The sequence below is a fragment of the Diadema setosum genome, chromosome 1, assembly GCF_964275005.1.
Source record: "Diadema setosum chromosome 1, eeDiaSeto1, whole genome shotgun sequence".
Taxonomy (NCBI): Eukaryota; Metazoa; Echinodermata; class Echinoidea; order Diadematoida; family Diadematidae; genus Diadema; species Diadema setosum.
The window spans coordinates 39,701,972-39,720,161 of record NC_092685.1 but is presented as its reverse complement, the minus strand read 5'-3'; the positions used below and the strand labels follow the sequence as shown (position 1 = coordinate 39,720,161).

General features: G+C 37.7%; 1 protein-coding gene across 1 annotated transcript; it reads right to left on the bottom strand.

The window, feature by feature from the left end:
* Positions 1–9,182: 9,182 nt before the first annotated feature.
* On the bottom strand, positions 9,183–16,867 carry LOC140235980 (sulfoquinovosidase-like). Its single transcript, XM_072315995.1, has 5 exons — positions 16,562–16,867; positions 13,341–13,529; positions 11,991–12,362; positions 10,291–11,512; positions 9,183–9,313 (listed from the first exon to the last, which is right to left on the bottom strand). Exons 1-5 carry the CDS (start codon positions 16,865–16,867, stop codon positions 9,183–9,185), a joined length of 2,220 nt encoding a protein of 739 aa, XP_072172096.1.
* Positions 16,868–18,190: the final 1,323 nt, after the last annotated feature.

Below are 18,190 nucleotides of genomic sequence, written 5' to 3'. Positions count from 1 at the left end.
AAAAAGTGACCAGATTTTATGTCATGGTGTCAGTTTTACAAAGGATTAAATGCAATTTGCCAGCCTTAACCCATTGAGGATGGAATCATTTTGGTACAACACGTGTTTCCCATAGACACCTGCCCAAGTATACTCCGGACTCGTCTTTAACAGGTTAAAAAAAAGCAACTTGAAACAAGCATACATAGACACCCCCACTCACCATACATGCATTATCATGTATCATACTGCAATTGATAGTGAAACGTTTAATGATGCAGCATATAAACTGCATTTGTTTTTATTTTGCAGTTGCATTTCTATACGTAATACCTAATGTCATGTCAAACCCATGGACTTTGGTTTTAGAAATGCGAGTAGAAACTGATTATAAACCACTTGATGTGTTAACCTGTTAAGGACGAGTCCCAAGTATACTCAGGCAGGTGTCTATGGGAAATGCATGTTGTAGCAAAATTAGTCGGTCCTCAATGGGTTAAGGGCAAAAGAAAGAGATATCAGATGCTTGGCTCTGTGTATTGAAGTAGTTATAGATATTGGCTCATGATCAAATACTTATCATGGCACACGATGCATATCAATGTGAGAGAAAGGCATGTCCACTTCATGTATTACCTGTTTGCCCATGATCTGGGGTTCAAAGTGTGTAGGACATGTCATAAGTGCATCGATAACAAAACACAATGGAACGCAACCTAAACATCTTGTTATTTCAGTGTGCATGGACCAAAATGCATGTCTACTCAGAGAATTACCCCAAGTTTCAAATGCAGTTACAATTTAAGATGAACTTAGTATTCACTGTTTTCCCAGGGTAACATAAAGCATTCATGAGGCGAGAGGAAGACATGTCATTATAGACTTGTAAACTCTAGTTATACTATAATCATAAAGTTTTACACAGGATATAGGGGTTTATATCATCGAAGCAATGTAAACTCTGTGTAATCTGTAGTAAAGTTGCACACAAGATATTTAGGGTTATATCATCGAAGACTTGTAAATTCTGTGTAAAGCTAGTGCAAAGTTTTATACAAGGATATAGAGAGTTGTATCATTGAAGACTTGTATATTCTGTGTAAAACTACTGCAAAGTTTTACACAAGATATAGGGGTGTATAGTATCAAAGACTTGTGGACTTTGTGTAGTCTACGTTAAGTGTTACAAAAGATACAAGGGACACTTGCTACACCTGCTCACATACAGTTAACAACAAAAATTATTCATACCCCTGGGAAATGTTTAGTTTTTAGCAGATTTCTCACAAGTAAAGGATTGAGTGATGGTGATTGGGTATTATATCTTAACATTTCTATTGTTATGCAAATGAGGTAAAACTGGAATTAGTGTCAATTTATAGAGGACAAATAAGAGTAAAAAGTTAACACCCCACCACCATCACTCCATCCTTCACTTGTAAGAAACCTGCTCAAAACTAATAATTTCACAGGGGTATGAATAATGTTGTTGTTAACTGTATATATGGTGATGATATCAAGGTTTTAGAATGCTGTGCAACATACTGTAGTGCACCAAAAGCATCTATAAGATTACTGTCAGACTGATTACGTGGCAACCAAAATCACTTGTGTATGTGCTTTGATAATACCTGTTATCATTTTTGTATTGTATTTATAAGTTCACGTAGAATGACTTGCCTGTAGACTTTAGATCCATAAAATCAAGGAATGTGTTAATTTTGGACAAATTTTTATCCTTTAATTAAAGCATTTGATTGTGCCATATTCACATTTTTCCACACAATGGTTTTGTCTATACCACCAAAGTCTATATTATCCTTGCATTTTCAGTAAAACATTAGTCAATTTACTCAGTGTTTGTTTGTAGTACAAATGTAAAACAACTTTATCTCTCTGTGATTTAATGATTAACATGAGTTGTTGAAATATCACAACTGCTTTTCAGCATTTTTTTTTTTTACTTCTCAGGTCAATAGTCTTGAAGCTGCAATTGCCATTGTTTTGACAACAACAAAAAAAGTGCAAAGCCCATGGGTTTATAGGGTTCTGTAGAATAGTTAATTGCTGAAAATAAAGAAAAATACTCACTACAATTGCTTTATTCTTAGATAACTTGGTTTGTCTTGGAGCCTTTTGATTTTTGATGAAAATGAGTAATATTCTTATTTTTTTTTTAAATCTCAAGATAAGGAAATTGCACTGATTATATTCTTTATTTCTTTGTTTTATTGTGATTTGTATTGTCTTGTATAAAGATTGCTATTAGCCTTGAAATCCTTGAGAAAAGGAAAATACTGTATGCCCTCTGACTGCATTAGACATGAATTACTGCAATTTTGAAACAGACCTGCCAAACCTGTGTAGCTAGGACAGCTAAAGTCAAGTTTTTATTTCATACATTTGAATCACCATGTTAAAATCAACTTACCTACAGTAAAGAGTTTTGCATTAGCCAGTTGTCAAACTTGCCTAATATTATTAGAGCTGGCAGCTGTCTTGCAAAAGTCAATACAAACTTTTTAAAATATGTTCATTTTCAAAAGGCTAGTACAGTGTATATCAGTTTGAATGATTAAATTCTATCAGCTTGCACGGTAAAGTATAATATTTATCATATATAAGTAAGTTTTTTTTTTTCTTTTTGCGCTTTTTTTTTTTTTTACTGAAACATATCACATTTTATCTTATCTAGAAAAACAAAAACAACAACATGCATCCCAATTATGGTGCAATTTCACATGTGATCTTAAAAGTAAAACATTTCCAGAGAGTGAAGATAATGTGCATGTTATGTTTATTTTAAGTGTTTTAAGTGAAAAAACAAATGCAGTTGACATAATACAAGTGATCCGGAATGATTATGATCTGTAGAATATATTTTCTTCTGAAAGAAAATTAGCAGATCAGTGAAACTTTGATTATACATGTATTGAGCAAATATTGCGCAAAAAGAAATAATATATTAATGCTAATGAGCAAGCAGAAAGTTTTACTTTTTCTGGAACTAGTAATAATGTATATTTCCAAGGTTTTTTTGTTGTTTTTTTTTCCTGAAAAGCTGATCCTCTTCAAAGCTTCAAGCTATATAAAGAATGGTATGCTAGTAGAATTCCTGCAAATTGGTAGAAGTCAACTGTTTACTACCGTTTCAATTAAAAATCATGATACTTTGTGGTTGTTTGTGTACTCACCAGTTTCTATTTATGCAAGCAGCATGAAGGTCAAAAGACTAAGATTAATTGGATGCCATGAAACTTGAACTTTATTAGTTCATGTTTCATGGCATTCAATTAATCTTGGTCTTTTGACCTTCATGCTGCTTGCATAGATAGAAACTAGTTGGTAAACAAACAATCACAAAGTATCATGATTTTTAATATTGATGTTCAAACTTTTCTCAAGTTTTCCAGAATTATCCATTTCACTCAAACTTTTACTGTGTGTTGATTTCACATATTTTTTTATTTTTTTATTTTCTGGACTCAAAGTCTTCTGCAGGTGATTGTAGACCAGTACTTGGTATAGCAATGCCCTCATCCCGTGAGGCAGTTAATTGAGTTTCATATAATGAGGTTCAGTTATCTTAATTATTGTTGTTGCTGTCATTGTTGTCATTGTTATTATCAGTCTTGTATCATTCTCAACATCATTTTGAGCTGTTATTCTAATCCAGTACAACATAGATACAACCTATGATAATGCCTTCAGAATACATCACAATAGCTTCATTATTCATGGCTGTAATGTGATGTTTTACATATTCAAATGTCACTTTATTCTTCTCTGTAACGATACAGTTTTGCTAAGATAGGGTGGATATGCAACTGAAGACCATATGTGTTCCTGAGAACATTTGTGTCAGACACAGTTTTGAATTTTAACTACTGTTGCAGAGGTGATGTTGATCACATACATAGGTCTAAATTTAAAGAAGAAAGGAAACACACACACACACACAAAATCATATATTTTCTATACAGTGGTTGGCTGGTCATGTTGATCAAAGATGTTTAAATGAATGCCTTTGTAAAAAATAAAATGCAACAAATATACAGAACCGCCACATTGTCATTTAGTATCATTACTTAACTACATTGTATGTCTTCTTTTAGTTGTGGATATCTATTTGTGAGAAGAGTAATATGCATGTTAACTTAGCTATGGCATGCATAATAGGCTTCTTGGAGTCCACAGTTTGCCTCAATGTACAGTGTGTCTAGAAGTTATTCTAAAGTCTACATGGCGTGTAGAAGTGATTGCTCTCATATATTCTGTATACATTATCTAAACTGAATATACAAAGTCTGTAATTCCTTTTATGACACAAATACACTTGTAGCAGAGAGAGGATCTTATGAATACACATTCAAACAGAAAAGATTAAAAACTGGAAAAATGCCATCAGAAACATTGGAAGTCAAAGGTTAGCCCTCTCTTCATGGGGTCTGTCACCAATATTGAGATCTCGTTTGGGATTTTGGTTTTTATGCCTCCGCCACGAAGTGGTGCCGGAGGCATTATGTTTTCGGGTTGTCCGTCCGTCCGTACGTACGTCCGTACGTCCGTACGTCCGTACGTCCGTCCGCTTTCATTTACGCGATAACTTGAGTAATATTGACTGGAATTTTACCAAACTTGGTCCAAGTATGAAGTATGATGGGGCAACAATTTGATAAGATTTTGGGTGAAATCGGCTAAAGGTCAAAGGTCAAGGTCAAATCATGAAATTGTATCCGTTTACGCGATAACTCAAGACTGTATGGAGCAAATTTCACCAAACTTTGTTGGAGGATGATGTATGATGGGACAATTACTTGATTAGTTTTTCAGTGAAATCGGACAGAGGTCAAAGGTCAAAGATCAAGGTCAAATCCTAAAATTTATTTGTTTATGTGATAACTCAAAACTGGATGAAGCAGCTTTCACCAAACTTGGTCCAAGGATGATGTATGATGGGACAATTAGTTGAGTAGATTCTAGTGACATTGACAAGAGGTCAAAGGTCAAAAGGTCAAGGTCAAATGCTAAAAATGTTGCTATTTCCCCCATATCTATGCAATGCCCGCAGTTATTTTCTTGAAACTTAGTGTAGACATGTACTACTGCATAAGGATTCTCCAGAGAGAGTTTCATGTCATAAGGTCAAAGGTCAAAAGGTCAAAGGTTAGGTGAAAATGTTGCAATATCACTTTTCTCGCAAATGGTTCAATGTATCTTCATGGAACATGGTACATATGCATGTACTGACTGGCAGGGATTATCTAGGGAATTTAGGGGTCATGGGTCAATAGTCAGGGGTTCAAAGGAAAGTGAACATTCAAGATATTTCTGACAAACCTGTTATTTCGATATTTTGCCAGTGAACATTCAAGATATTTCTGACAAACCTGTTATTTCGATATTTTGCCAGTTATGTGAAACTGTCATCACACATTGTCAAGACATTGTACTATACACCTATTGGGAGAATCATGCATTATGGCGGAGGCATCAGTCGCCGTAGCGACATTTCTAGTTTGTTTATACATTCTTAGTGCTATTTATGTACATGTTGCAAATAAATATGCACTGTGTTGGTAGCATTTGAAGGGAATGTACATAGATCAAGCATGAACATTTTGTGTCGATTTGCAGAGGTTTTTACTAATCCACAATCATCTAAAATAGATTATAATTTGCATAGCCAAACCTCTTGGAAAACATTTTGACATTTTTGTCTCCGAGTGCTAATACGATTTTAGGGCTTAGTTTGAAAACTTTTTAAGTTGTTTCTCTATGCATTGTCGAAGCAGACTCGTGAGCTTCATACATGTACTCGGCTTGGAAACTCCAGTATATGGGAAAGTTTGAAACACATCAAAGATACGCCAGAGATACGCTGAGACAGATAATTTGAGTAACTGATACGTAAGCACATGTATTATTTGTCATACTACATGTACCCAATCAACACAACAAATAAGTGCAGGAAAAGCAGTTCAAAATAATACAAGGTGGTTAAAATTAACATAATTGACAGGGTCAGTGAATATCATACATATCATTAATTGTACAAAATATTGAGGTACAATATGTAGACTAAACCAGCAAGGGCAAAATGCAGGAGGGAAGGAATTGACTGATATAATGAAGACAAACAAAAGCAAACATTAAAAAACTAGAGATTGTAATTTGTCATTACTGACAAATTAAGGTGATCCGATTTTTTTTTATCAATGATTCGAGTCCTGATCGCAATACGCATGACCATACAGGTTTCATCTGTGTTTAGAGACATTGCCTTGTGATGTTTGGATTCTCATTTAGAAAAGAGAGTCATATCTGCCATCCTTGGTACTAATTCTGTATACACTAGATAACGAAGATACAGCAACATTTTATACGACCTTTGACCCACCTTTACACTCCCAAGATGGCACCTGAGGAAAAAGTGTTTAATTTGTGAAATGATTCTTGCGACATCATCTATAAGTGTGCAAAATATGGGAAAGATAGGACAGGTATTCACCAAGATACAAGATGAAACAGTTATGACCTTTGACCCTTATTTACATACCCAAGATGGCGTCTGATCAAGAAGTCGTTATTTTATGAAATAATGTAGGTGACATGAACTAAACATGTGCAAAATATGGTGGTGATAGAGCATGTTTTTCTTGAGTTTTTGCAAAGAAAGTTGCGCAAAGAAAGAAATATTTCAATACATCGTTGATGAGCTTTAATTTCAACCAAGTATTTTGACGTGATATCGACATCGTGTGAAAAAAAAAAAGGGCACTTATATGATAGCACGAAGTTTCAGCTACAACATATTAAAATCTCGGAGAAATTCACTGAAGCATGAGATAGTGCTTGATAAAGATAGTCATGTCAATTTTCACATCTAGAAAAACTCCTTCCCATAGAGAGGTAGCACGTAATAGCGAAGATTGAGAAAGAAGTACATATGACCTTTGACCCCATTTTGCACACCCAAGATGGCATCTGAGCAATTAGTGGTTATTTTGTGAAATGATCCTTGTAACATGTTCTTTACGTGTGCAAAATATGAGAAAGATAGGACATATATTTACCAAGATACAGGATGAAACATTTATGACCTTTGACCCTAATTTACATACCCAAGATGGCGTCTGATCAAGTAGTTGTTATTTTGTGAAGTAATGTTCGTGACATGAACTAAACATATGCAAAATATGGTGGTGATAGGGTATGTTTTTCTTGAGTTATTGCACAGAAAGTTGGAGAAAGAAATATTTCAATACATTGAAGATAAGCTTTAATTTCAACCAAGTTTTTTCACGTGATCCCGACAACATATGAAAAAACGAAGGGCACAGTCACGATAGCCCTACGTCTCAGCTACAACATATTAAAATCTTAAAGAAATTCACCGAAGCATAAGTGAGCTAGTGCTCGATAAAGATAGTCATGTCAATTTTCATTTCCATAAAAATTGCACTCCCATAGAGATCACACGTAAACTGGTCAATTTTGACAAGGTTACTTTCAATCCATTTTTTCGAGGTGATGTCGTCATCTAATCAAAATTGTGTAATTACATTTATAAAAGAGCAGTTCATAAGCTACAACATATTGAAATTTGGGTGACAATGGGCAAAGGACAAGTGAGATACGCTCGAGTAAACTTGAAATTTGATGACGTCATTTTGAAAATTTACTTTTTTTACTTTATTAAGAAATTTGATATCTTTTAATCATTTTGTCAGCATTGTCACCCCATGAAATGACATGTACAACTCATCAGCTTTCAGAATATGTAAAGAAAATAGGGGGTCACCGTCCATCCTGACGAGTAAAATCGGATTTCAAATTGGCGGTTTTTTGGCATAGTTGCACTGTATATCGCCATTGACGCGCGCGCGGAATTTCAACTTTGACGGGCCCGTATGACGTCATATTGAGTCGGATTGACTTGAAACTTGGTAAAAATATTCCTTGATATTTCAGGCATCTGATCCGTGTCAAAAAACGGGAAATTTGTATTGCATATGAGCTGTGCGTGCGTATATGTGCGCGCGCGTACGCGTCCGTCCGATTTTTTCAATTTTTCAAAAAATGCTCCAAATGGTCTGAAACGTGTGCAAAAAGATTTTGAGCTCGATTGGAGCATACAAATATTTCAACGCGCGCGTACGCGCACGTTTTAATAATGAATATGAATTTTGATAATATGAGTAGAATGCGCTTGACTTGAAATATACGTGACGTAAATTTCATTGAAAATTTGCATTCCATTAATGAGATATGAATGAAAATGTGTTTTCATATAATGACGTCATCGTGACGTCACGGTCGACTGATCACTATGATACATTAGATCTGTCATCTTTGTGACATGATACATACATGGTATGATTTTGAAAGTGATAGGCAGAGGACTTTCTGAGCTAACCTCTGCACAACTTTTGAGGAGAAATAAAGAAACAAAGAAAAAAGAATCAGTACAGATACAGAAGGTGATCCGAGAGGATACTCGGATCACCTAAATATATAAAACAGGCAGAATTTGGAGAATTATTATTATTTGGAGTTATTTATGGTGAAAATTCATGTTTTGTTGAAGACCATCACACATACACTGTCAACATGTAGAATCAATTTAATATGGTGATATTGTGTCTTACAGTGAGTGGTTTTGCTTCTTATTTTTCTATCTAATATTTTCTCCTTTTTTTTTTTCTTTTTTTTTTTTTTGGGGGGGGGGGGGGTCTTGCCTAAATCCAAAACGGCTTCTTTATACCATAAACACAAGGGAATTAATGATAAAGACAGACTACCTACAGAAAATATAGTAACACAAAGTACTGTAACACATATCAAAAAATGAAGCTTTTTACATTTCTCCAAATATGATTATCATCGACGTTATATTTTTGTTGCCAAAGGAAAGTGTCCAATCAAAGGCGGAGAAAAAAAAACCGGAAAAAAAAACCCACACAAACAAACAACAGCCTGATTATTTCTACAAAGTGCGAATCGAGCATTATTTTAAGTGAACGTGTGTAAGCCACATAAAATGCAAACGGACCTTTCGCCACGTAAAGTCAGGTTATCAGCTGGATCGGCAAACCCAAAGCATAATATTTTTAGCCTCGTGAAAGCACCTTACTAATTATTATATTTCGATGGTGACATACTCTTTGTGTATAATTGTTATCATCTCGTCGGTCGCATGTCTACTTCTGGAAACGGCGCACAACGAAACCCACGAGTATCACACACACCGTGAAGAACAAGGATGGTGTCGTCATACCCACGCTGTCGGTAGTAAACGGCGCACCTGTGGCTGTCGGTGGGGGGACCGTCACTGTATTCGAAATCATGAAGGGTGATATTTATGTCACTTTAACACGATTGTAATCCGTCACTATTGAACGGTCGTTTTATGTAATCTCGCCACGATCTCAAAATGTATAGGCTATAAATTGTTAAGAAGATATGGATATGAGATCGTATGTATAGTTGTTTCATCGTCCAGTTCAGTCAGCTATATATGGGCTAAAAAAGTACGATCATGGGAGCTACAACACCGCAATCGCGACTGCTAGACACTGTTTAGCAAATCAGATGACGTAACGAACAATATGACTTTTACACTCCTTGCACAAAGACTGATAACAAAATTTTAGGATTGTTTGAAGGCCGAGATGGATTATGGAGGGATGGATGGATTACTTTAAGTATTTTGGAATACAAATTGTAGTCAGATTTCGCATAAATTAACAATACTATCAATCACCACAAGAAGAATAAGCAAAAATTATCTTGTATTTTCTTTTGAAATTTATTAATGGGAGACTGAATGCTAAACATAGATCGCGGTCTCGAAAATTATAGGCCAACTGGATCTTGCCCTGCTATTCTGCGGTCGAGACGGTCTATCTTAATCTATACGCGATGCTGTTTGCTGTCATCATTGTTTTTATTCTAGCACAGTGTAACTGGTTTACCACCTGACGTACAGCAAGTCTTTGGTGATCCACCATAAAGAAAATACATGTAATCTTCTTTTTTAAGTCGGCGGGAAAGGAGGATCCAAGATATTACCACATCTCATTACGCATTTTTGCTTCATCGTTATAAAAAGCACAAAGTGGATTCCGCAATCGCCACAAGGAACGTGAGGGCGTAAAAAATAAATGAATAAATAAACTAACTAAGCATTAAAAAGAAAAAATAATAATCGCAGCATGGAGTTCGTATGCATGGAACTATATGGGGATCGCGATATAAACACACAGTGCTGTACAGCATTGATTAAAAGACTGACGACTCTTTACTCACCTGCCGTGATTTGCCTCAAGCTTCTGAAAGTATCCGCCCAGGGGGACGCGCTGCGGAAGAAGACCGGGATGTTACCCATCGGGGCAGGAACCATCACCGTCTCTCCTCCTGCTGACGTGATAGTTTCATCCCAAAGGAACACCCAGTTTTCCGGCGGAAGGTACACTTCCCAGCTTTCTACGCCCTGCTCGTAGACAGGTGCAACCAACAGATCGTTACCGAACATATACTGGTACTGGATATCGTAGGATGCCTCGTCCTGCTCGAAGTGCAGGAAGAGCGGTCTCTGGACGGGTATGCCGCGCTCGTGGTTCTCCCAAATTGTTGCGTTCACGTAGTCGTTGAGGCCGACGTAGATCTCCGTGTGTCGCGCGAACTCGTACATCGTGTGCGAGCTGGAGTAGAACTGCCAGTTTTCGTCGGGCCGGTTGCCCTCGTGGGTCCGCATCATGGTGGTGAAGGCGGCCATCTCAGCGTAGCGTAGGAAGAGCTCTTCCGTCCTGGTGACGTCGAAGAGCGAGGTGTAGCCGCCGATGTCAAAGTGATTCATCCCGTAGCCGGAGATGCCCAGCGAGAGGGCGCCCGGGATGACAGAAGCGATGCCGTCAGCGAGACCGTAATCCACAAACTGGTCACCAGCCCAGGTCATGACGCTGAACTCCTGCGATCCGGTGTAACCAGCGCGCATCCAGAACAGGATCTCTCCCAGCTGGCCCGCCTCCTCCACCCCTTCCCGGTTCACCTGAGCCCAAATCGCCGGCCACTTGTTGTGGATGTCCGTCCCTTCCGCCCCGCTGTGGAACACCGCGTCGATGGGGAGGTACTCCCCGAAGTCTGCCATCCAACCCCCTATCCCCAGATCCAACATGTTCTGCTTGATTATCCTGTCCTTGTACCACTGCGCGGCATCAGGGTTGGTGAAATCCACTATTCCGCAAAAGAACTCTCCGTAATCGACAATGTAAGGGTCTCCACTCGTGTTTTTGATGAGATATTGATTATTCGCCGCTGTTTGATAAAGGCTCCCTTCCCTGTTTAGATTGGGATTGGCGTAGACGAGGATCCGAATACCACGCTTCTTCAGATCGATAATGATCTGATCCAGATTAGGGTACTGTTCAGGATCCCACTCCCAGTTCCAGAAGAGGCGTCTACCAAAGGATGTTGTGATGCGGCCCGCCCAGTCTTGAATCCAGATACCACTCACTCTTATCCCATGAGCCTGTGTGAGATGACAAAAAGTCAAATTAAGTAAGATGAATTCACAAGTTATGCTCGCTGTATATCATCAGAGCATGAACTCGTCACCTTTCGAAATGCTATGTAGCACTCCTCAAAGTTTAGGATTTGATAGCCTGAAAAGATGCATCAACTAACATTGGGTATATAGCACGAGGCTTATCCATCTCAGGTTTATGTAATGTGTAGCAAGTGCATCTAAGAACAGATCACCAAGTTATCGGAGACATCAAATCTAGCGAGTTATTCTTCTATACCGTCATTGAATATTGTAGAAGTCGAAGTATTCAAAGAATGAAAAAAAAAATCTTGGCGTGATTCCTTAATACATGATAATAAGCAGCATCGTAATAGGGAAAAGCAGATATTGCTTTGCAGATGCAGAAATTACGTCAGCAGATCAATATATACGTGACGATCAAATATTCCATAGTTTATTGCCAAACAAAAATATACCTCACCTCTGCAAGGGCCAGATATTCCAGCATCAAGTCTGTGCCCCCTTGCACCCCGATGATGGTCCCGTTGTACACCCACTCCGGCGGCATCGGCTGTCTGCCCAGGTACGCCGTCATCTTCTCCACCAGTTCCACATAGGTCGGCCCCGTGAAAAAGTAGACTCGACCAGGAGAATTCCCCCACAGTTGAATCTCGTGGTACGCGCTAGATCGGAAGTCGAACTCGGAGTACGCGTTCGTCGTGAAGTGCGCGTAGTACTTGCGACTGGAGAGGAAAGTGGGCTGCGCCCAGTAGGTGGTGTAATAGTCGCCTCCTCCCCCGTCACGCTGGTCGGCTAGGAAGGTGATCTCGTAGTTTTTGTCACGGCCGACACCCTGCAGTTCATCGACACATCACATTCTCTGAATAAGACAGCATTCCCCTTCCGCAAACCTAACTATAGGCGTATGTTTACAGCTTCAAAAGATTAACTTGATAGTCATTTTGCAGAAAACGAAAACTTGCAGATTCTTATAGTCTTAGTCACTTGACAGATTAACATGCATGCCAACATCATGTAGAAATAATGTCAGTATACATGAAAAAAAAAAAAGATGTTAATGATTGATTCTGAAGATTGCTTGTTTTTCTCTCATCAATCATCCACTTAAAGCTGTTACGGAGGGCTACGAACGAAACAGTATAGAATAGGCAAACCTATAGCAAAATTCATATTTTCCATTGAATTCCTTCTTTCGCTGTTTCAATTTCAGTTTGTGTTCCTGTCGAGACCTGTGTCTGATTGGAGTGATGATAATGATGATTAAAGGTCTAGTTTACCTTTGGGAGCAGTGATTTCAAAAATGTTCAAGATATCACATTTGATGCATATGTGTAGGTCTGTTATATCATAAAACATCCTACCATATTAAATATTTGCAATAAAACCTAAAATATAAGGAGATATCAGGGTTTTTCTCAGTAAGCCGTAACTGTATACGGTTTAGTCTGGAAACATTTTTATTATAACTATTGTTCACATTTTGTGTATTTAACAACACTTAACATCGATTATACGGATTCAAATTTTGACAGTGGTTGTTTCTATCCCTAACTCACATTTTAGAACTATTTTAAAGCACTAATGCTTTCATCTGCAAATGGTAAATTATGCCTTTAAAGTAGATGATTAGTGAATGGTAAGAAATAAATGAATATGCAAATAATGAATGAATAGGTAGGCCTACAGCTAATGAGTAAGTAACTAATTAAATCAATGAGTAAATAAATGCATAAATGAATGAATAAATGAATAAACAAAAACAATTGAAGAAATAGACAAACAAAGAGAGAAAAGGACTGGTTCCCTTTACCTGTTCCTGGATCCATATTGGGAAGGTCCTCCCACGCATGTTGAAGTATGAGAACTGTTCGCCACCGCCGTAGACACGCTCGTCGTCCTCGGCGACGAGGCGCAGCCAGATGCGATTGATGCCGTCGTCGACCGAGCTGAACTCCCCGTAGTAATTGCCGTCGGCATCACTCACCAGTTCGAAGACAACCTGAGCAGCGCAGATTAATCATTGCACGTGAAATGGATGACGAATAGAGGACTTGGTTTCATAATTCCCTCCGATTAACATCAATCTAGACTTTAGACAGGCAGCATATATATTGCTCCCACCATACGCCTTGAGTTTGTGTTTGGTTTTGAGTTGTTGTTTGTATAATTTGGAATCCATTGGTTACCCGGGAAGCAGTTAAACCTGTAAAGAAGGACTATAGACGATGAGGATTAATGTGCCTTGTCTTCAACAGGTCACTGCCACTGTGCTTTCACTGCTTAACCATATTTTAACAATACGACAGCATTGCTGTGATAGCTGCAATCACAAAGAAAGTCATTCATCGTCCACTATATAGACCGATGCATGCCAGCGCAACTATATAATGTACAGAGAAACATTCGTACATTTCTTTTGTTATGTGTAAGTTTCTATTTCACTATTTAAATTCGTGCTTTTGTTGTTAATAATCTCTTGGAATTTCGATTCAAGGACTCTTGATATGAAGTCATAGATGCAGGCACATCCCCTGTTCCTTTTCGGTTGTATATCACGTTTTGTTTTGTTCTTCAATTCGTGTTTGACTTACTTATACATGTATAGATGTTAATAGTTAAGTATGTGTATATTCGTAATGCGAGAGAAAGAGAAGTGCATAGACATCTGGTGTTATATATAAAATTGAAGTCGGGTGAATCGTTTCATGATTGTGTTTTCTTGGATTTATTCTGATATCGCTTCAGCACGAAAGCGTTTTCACTAATTGAGGAACAGAGGACCAATCGTTTGCTAATTAGTCTATAGAAGTATCAAATAAAGTATCCCGTTTCATAAAACTTGTTATCGGTAGCAACTCAGTGCCACATTCCTATGAGAAATTTGCTCTCAGCCAATCAGACGCAACTCGATTTTGGTAGCTTATAACAACTATTGTAACTTGTTATTGATAACAATTAGTTTTATGAAATGGGGCCGCGATCTGCAATCTCATATCGTTGAAATAAAAATAACCGAATGTTGGTATCAAATTATTAATTCATGGGAAATAACAACCTGTATGGTAATACAATACATACCCGCGTATATGTAAGTATGATTGTATTAATGTCTCATATAAATACTACGGTTGCTACATCAATGAGTATAATAGGTATACTGGACGCTTATGTCCTTGAGTCAATAACCCAGCAAATTGTGATGAAGCCGCGTGTCGTCTTTATCTAACCCTCTGCATGCTATACATTAATTTCCTGTCCACAGGTTTGTGTGCGAAATGTGTGCACATTTTGACTGAGTGGCACTGAAAGGGTTTATGAATACTCGGCAGCATTACGTGTATGTACAGTGTGCATTGCTTACGTGCGTTGAGGTCAATGTGAGAAACACACATTACATTGTACCATACCATGTCTTTATGCAGGTGCACTTTTGCGAAATGTTCTCACAATGATATATAGGCCTACATTAGTTTTGATTGTGCTTTTATTCTCTCTGTCATTGCACTTATGCGGTACTTAATTGAGCATGATATAGAGTCATCAAGTTTGGGTCGGAAATTGTCACTATAAGATAATAATATAGGTGCGTAATCCTAACCATACTGACGACCCAGGGGGAAAATAGGGACGGAAAAGGTGACTGGGACTTTGAGAGGCGTGAGTAAATACACTTTACGGCTTCAATGCTGATATATCTCGATAATAGCCCAATTCTCTCATAATTTTGCTGAGCCGGTCAATTCAACGCCGTAAACGAGTATATTGCCGACCCACCTTTTTGTCAGAATAAGGAGGGAAGTTACAGACAAAATACGGCATGACAACACTGTAGTATATTTGCTGTAACGCGTCATTTCATACCTGTGTATTTATTCGATTGGATCTTTATCAATAAGATGAATATTTTCAGTGAGAGCAGCCTATATACCACTGTATACTTTTACACAATCTCTGTCATTGTATTCGTGAAGAAAAGACCCACTGCTGAAGATCTTGTATGGTTGTCTTGATGTCCTTTCGTGCCATATGTTTCTGTCAGTTGTCATTTAATATCAACTATGCGTAATATTTTCTTCTTGCGAAGAGATCAATGTACCTTTGCATGTACCTTTGAAACAAACGAAACCAGATAAAGAAAGCATACGGCAGCTAACATCCAAACTGATATGAAATGAATTAAACCCTAATGAGCTAAAACTCCTCAGGACCGCTGCCGTAAAATTACAAAAAAAGCCTGTGACATTTTTTTTTTCTTCGATTGGTATTGACAGTATAATGGTTAAGAAAACACACAAGATAATGTCAGAAATTACATTTATTCACTCGATTTTTACTGAGGAAAAGTACAGAAAGAACATTATACATGTACAAAAACAAAAACACGCATACACACACGCATAATCATATACAATTTATGCACACACACACACTTATATATGTGTATATATATATATATATATATATATATATATATATATACATATCCTTTTTTCATCTTTATATTCATCTAGGTATATATTGAGCTATGTCACCCGTTTGCCCTTTGCCCATTCATCTTCAGATGATAGAATCAATCATGACTTGATTTCATTGATATAACGTGAGTTTATGACTCATAAAGTACGATAAACAGAGGCATAATTATAGAATTATCATCTCGTTATTTCAAAAAAGTAAGTTAAAAAAGTATACAGTAGCGACATCACCTCGGATATTTTAGTTTTCAATGCAATTCATAGAAGTACCTTATTCGCAATTACATTTCCTCATATTTCTCGCGGAAGTGCAACGAATTACGTGAATCAGCCAGACTTTAGTTCTAGTTTCAACTTATTCGTTTTTCTATAAAGGCCATACATACGTTCTTATGAATAGTAAGGCCGATTTAATTGACTAATTCAATAATTAGAGAGAGAAAAAAACAACCAACATTCGATTAAAAAACAAACAAAACAAAACAAACCAAAATAAGATTCGGCTCAGATTGACGCATCGAAGTGCTAGTTTCAGAAACAGCTAACATCTACTAACCTGTAAAAGTCCTTGTCTGTCAAAAGTAACTTGGACTCTATCAGCATTCGACGAATCGACCACGAAATCGAGAAGGGCGACGCGCTCCTGCACGAAGTCCGTCACGTCGTAATTGCCGAATTGGCCTTCGTACGTCGGCGCACCCGACCCGGCGAAAATACACGGTGAGGACGACGAGTGCTCCATAAGCAGGACGCCGTTAAGCGACACTGAAACGTGGGTGGCATTATCAGTGACATCGAACGCTAAGGACATCGAAAATGTCCAAGCCACCAGGGCGATCACCAATCTCGCCTTCGACGCCATGTCCGACGCTTCCGACTTTTCTCTTCTCTATAGGCAAAGCTGTCGCGTTACATTCGTAACATGAAATGCCGCGTGGGGAGTAAACCCGACTGGATCGAATATACTTCGCCTGTGCGCAGGGCTATAAGTCCGTTCCGACGAAATGCAAGACCTCTCTGTTATTGCAAGCTCATCTACATTGTCTATATAGGGTCGAATGGCAGATGTGTAGTTCTTGGTCATGAGATTAGGGCGGCACCGTAGAGATGGCGAGGGTCGTAAACGTGTAAATAAACATTACGAGGACAGAGGGCCGTTATAGACCATGCTATATCAATCTTCACTTCCAATGTGTTATTCTCGCTACATAATCGGACGGCACTATACAACGGAACACAACGCGATGTCTTAAGTGTAGAATTGTTGTGTGTATTGAAAAAAATTAATCTCGCTTGATCACTTTGCCACTGTGATTATATTAAAATGTGTTTATGCTGAGGAACCGCGGAAAAAAAAAGATGACTGCAATGGAATGACATCATCAAAGAGGAAACACTGCGACCTATACTTAAAAGATATAAAGAACTATTCAATTACTGAGTTTTCGTTCATATTCCCTATTTTTGAATTCTTATCAAACGTGATTGATACATTAAAACTTGTCATATTTTATTATATAGCTATATAGATTTGACGATTACCATGAAAAAAAGTTTAAATGCCCAAAACGAGACCTGCTTTCCCGAATTTTTACAGCCACGCAAAGCAGTATCACTACTAAACAAATTCAACTTAACATATATACAATGTATTTTTTTCTTTAATTCACAATTGCGATATAAAGTGACTTTGAAATGTGCGATGCCTAAATAACAAGGCTTCCAGACCATCTGCCCGTACTAATTTGCTTCTCAGAATATTAACGCCCTCTAACAACGAAAGAAGTACATTTATCAGGTTGAGCTGGATGACCTACCGAAACAAACTCGTTCTGTGAGCTGGATGGTCTGCTTTTCGGCAAAGACGGCGACTTCGTCGCCGAAGAGGGCGCATTTTGTGGGAATAATTTAAATACATAGGCAAAGGGGCTAGAAATCAGACTATGCCAAAAGGGTTGAGTTTAGAATCGATGTTGATACTTTTCAATCAAATGGGAATTCCAGTGCAGTTGAAAATTTGTCTGAAAACAATTTGGCGTAAAATTTTCCTAGGAAAACAATGAAATTTTGATCATAATCAGTTGAAAATAATAAGGAAAATTATGACATTTTGAAGTTTCGCTAATTTTTCAGTACACAGTTCTTATGCAGTCAATGTGAATATGCAAATAGTGAAGGGATGATG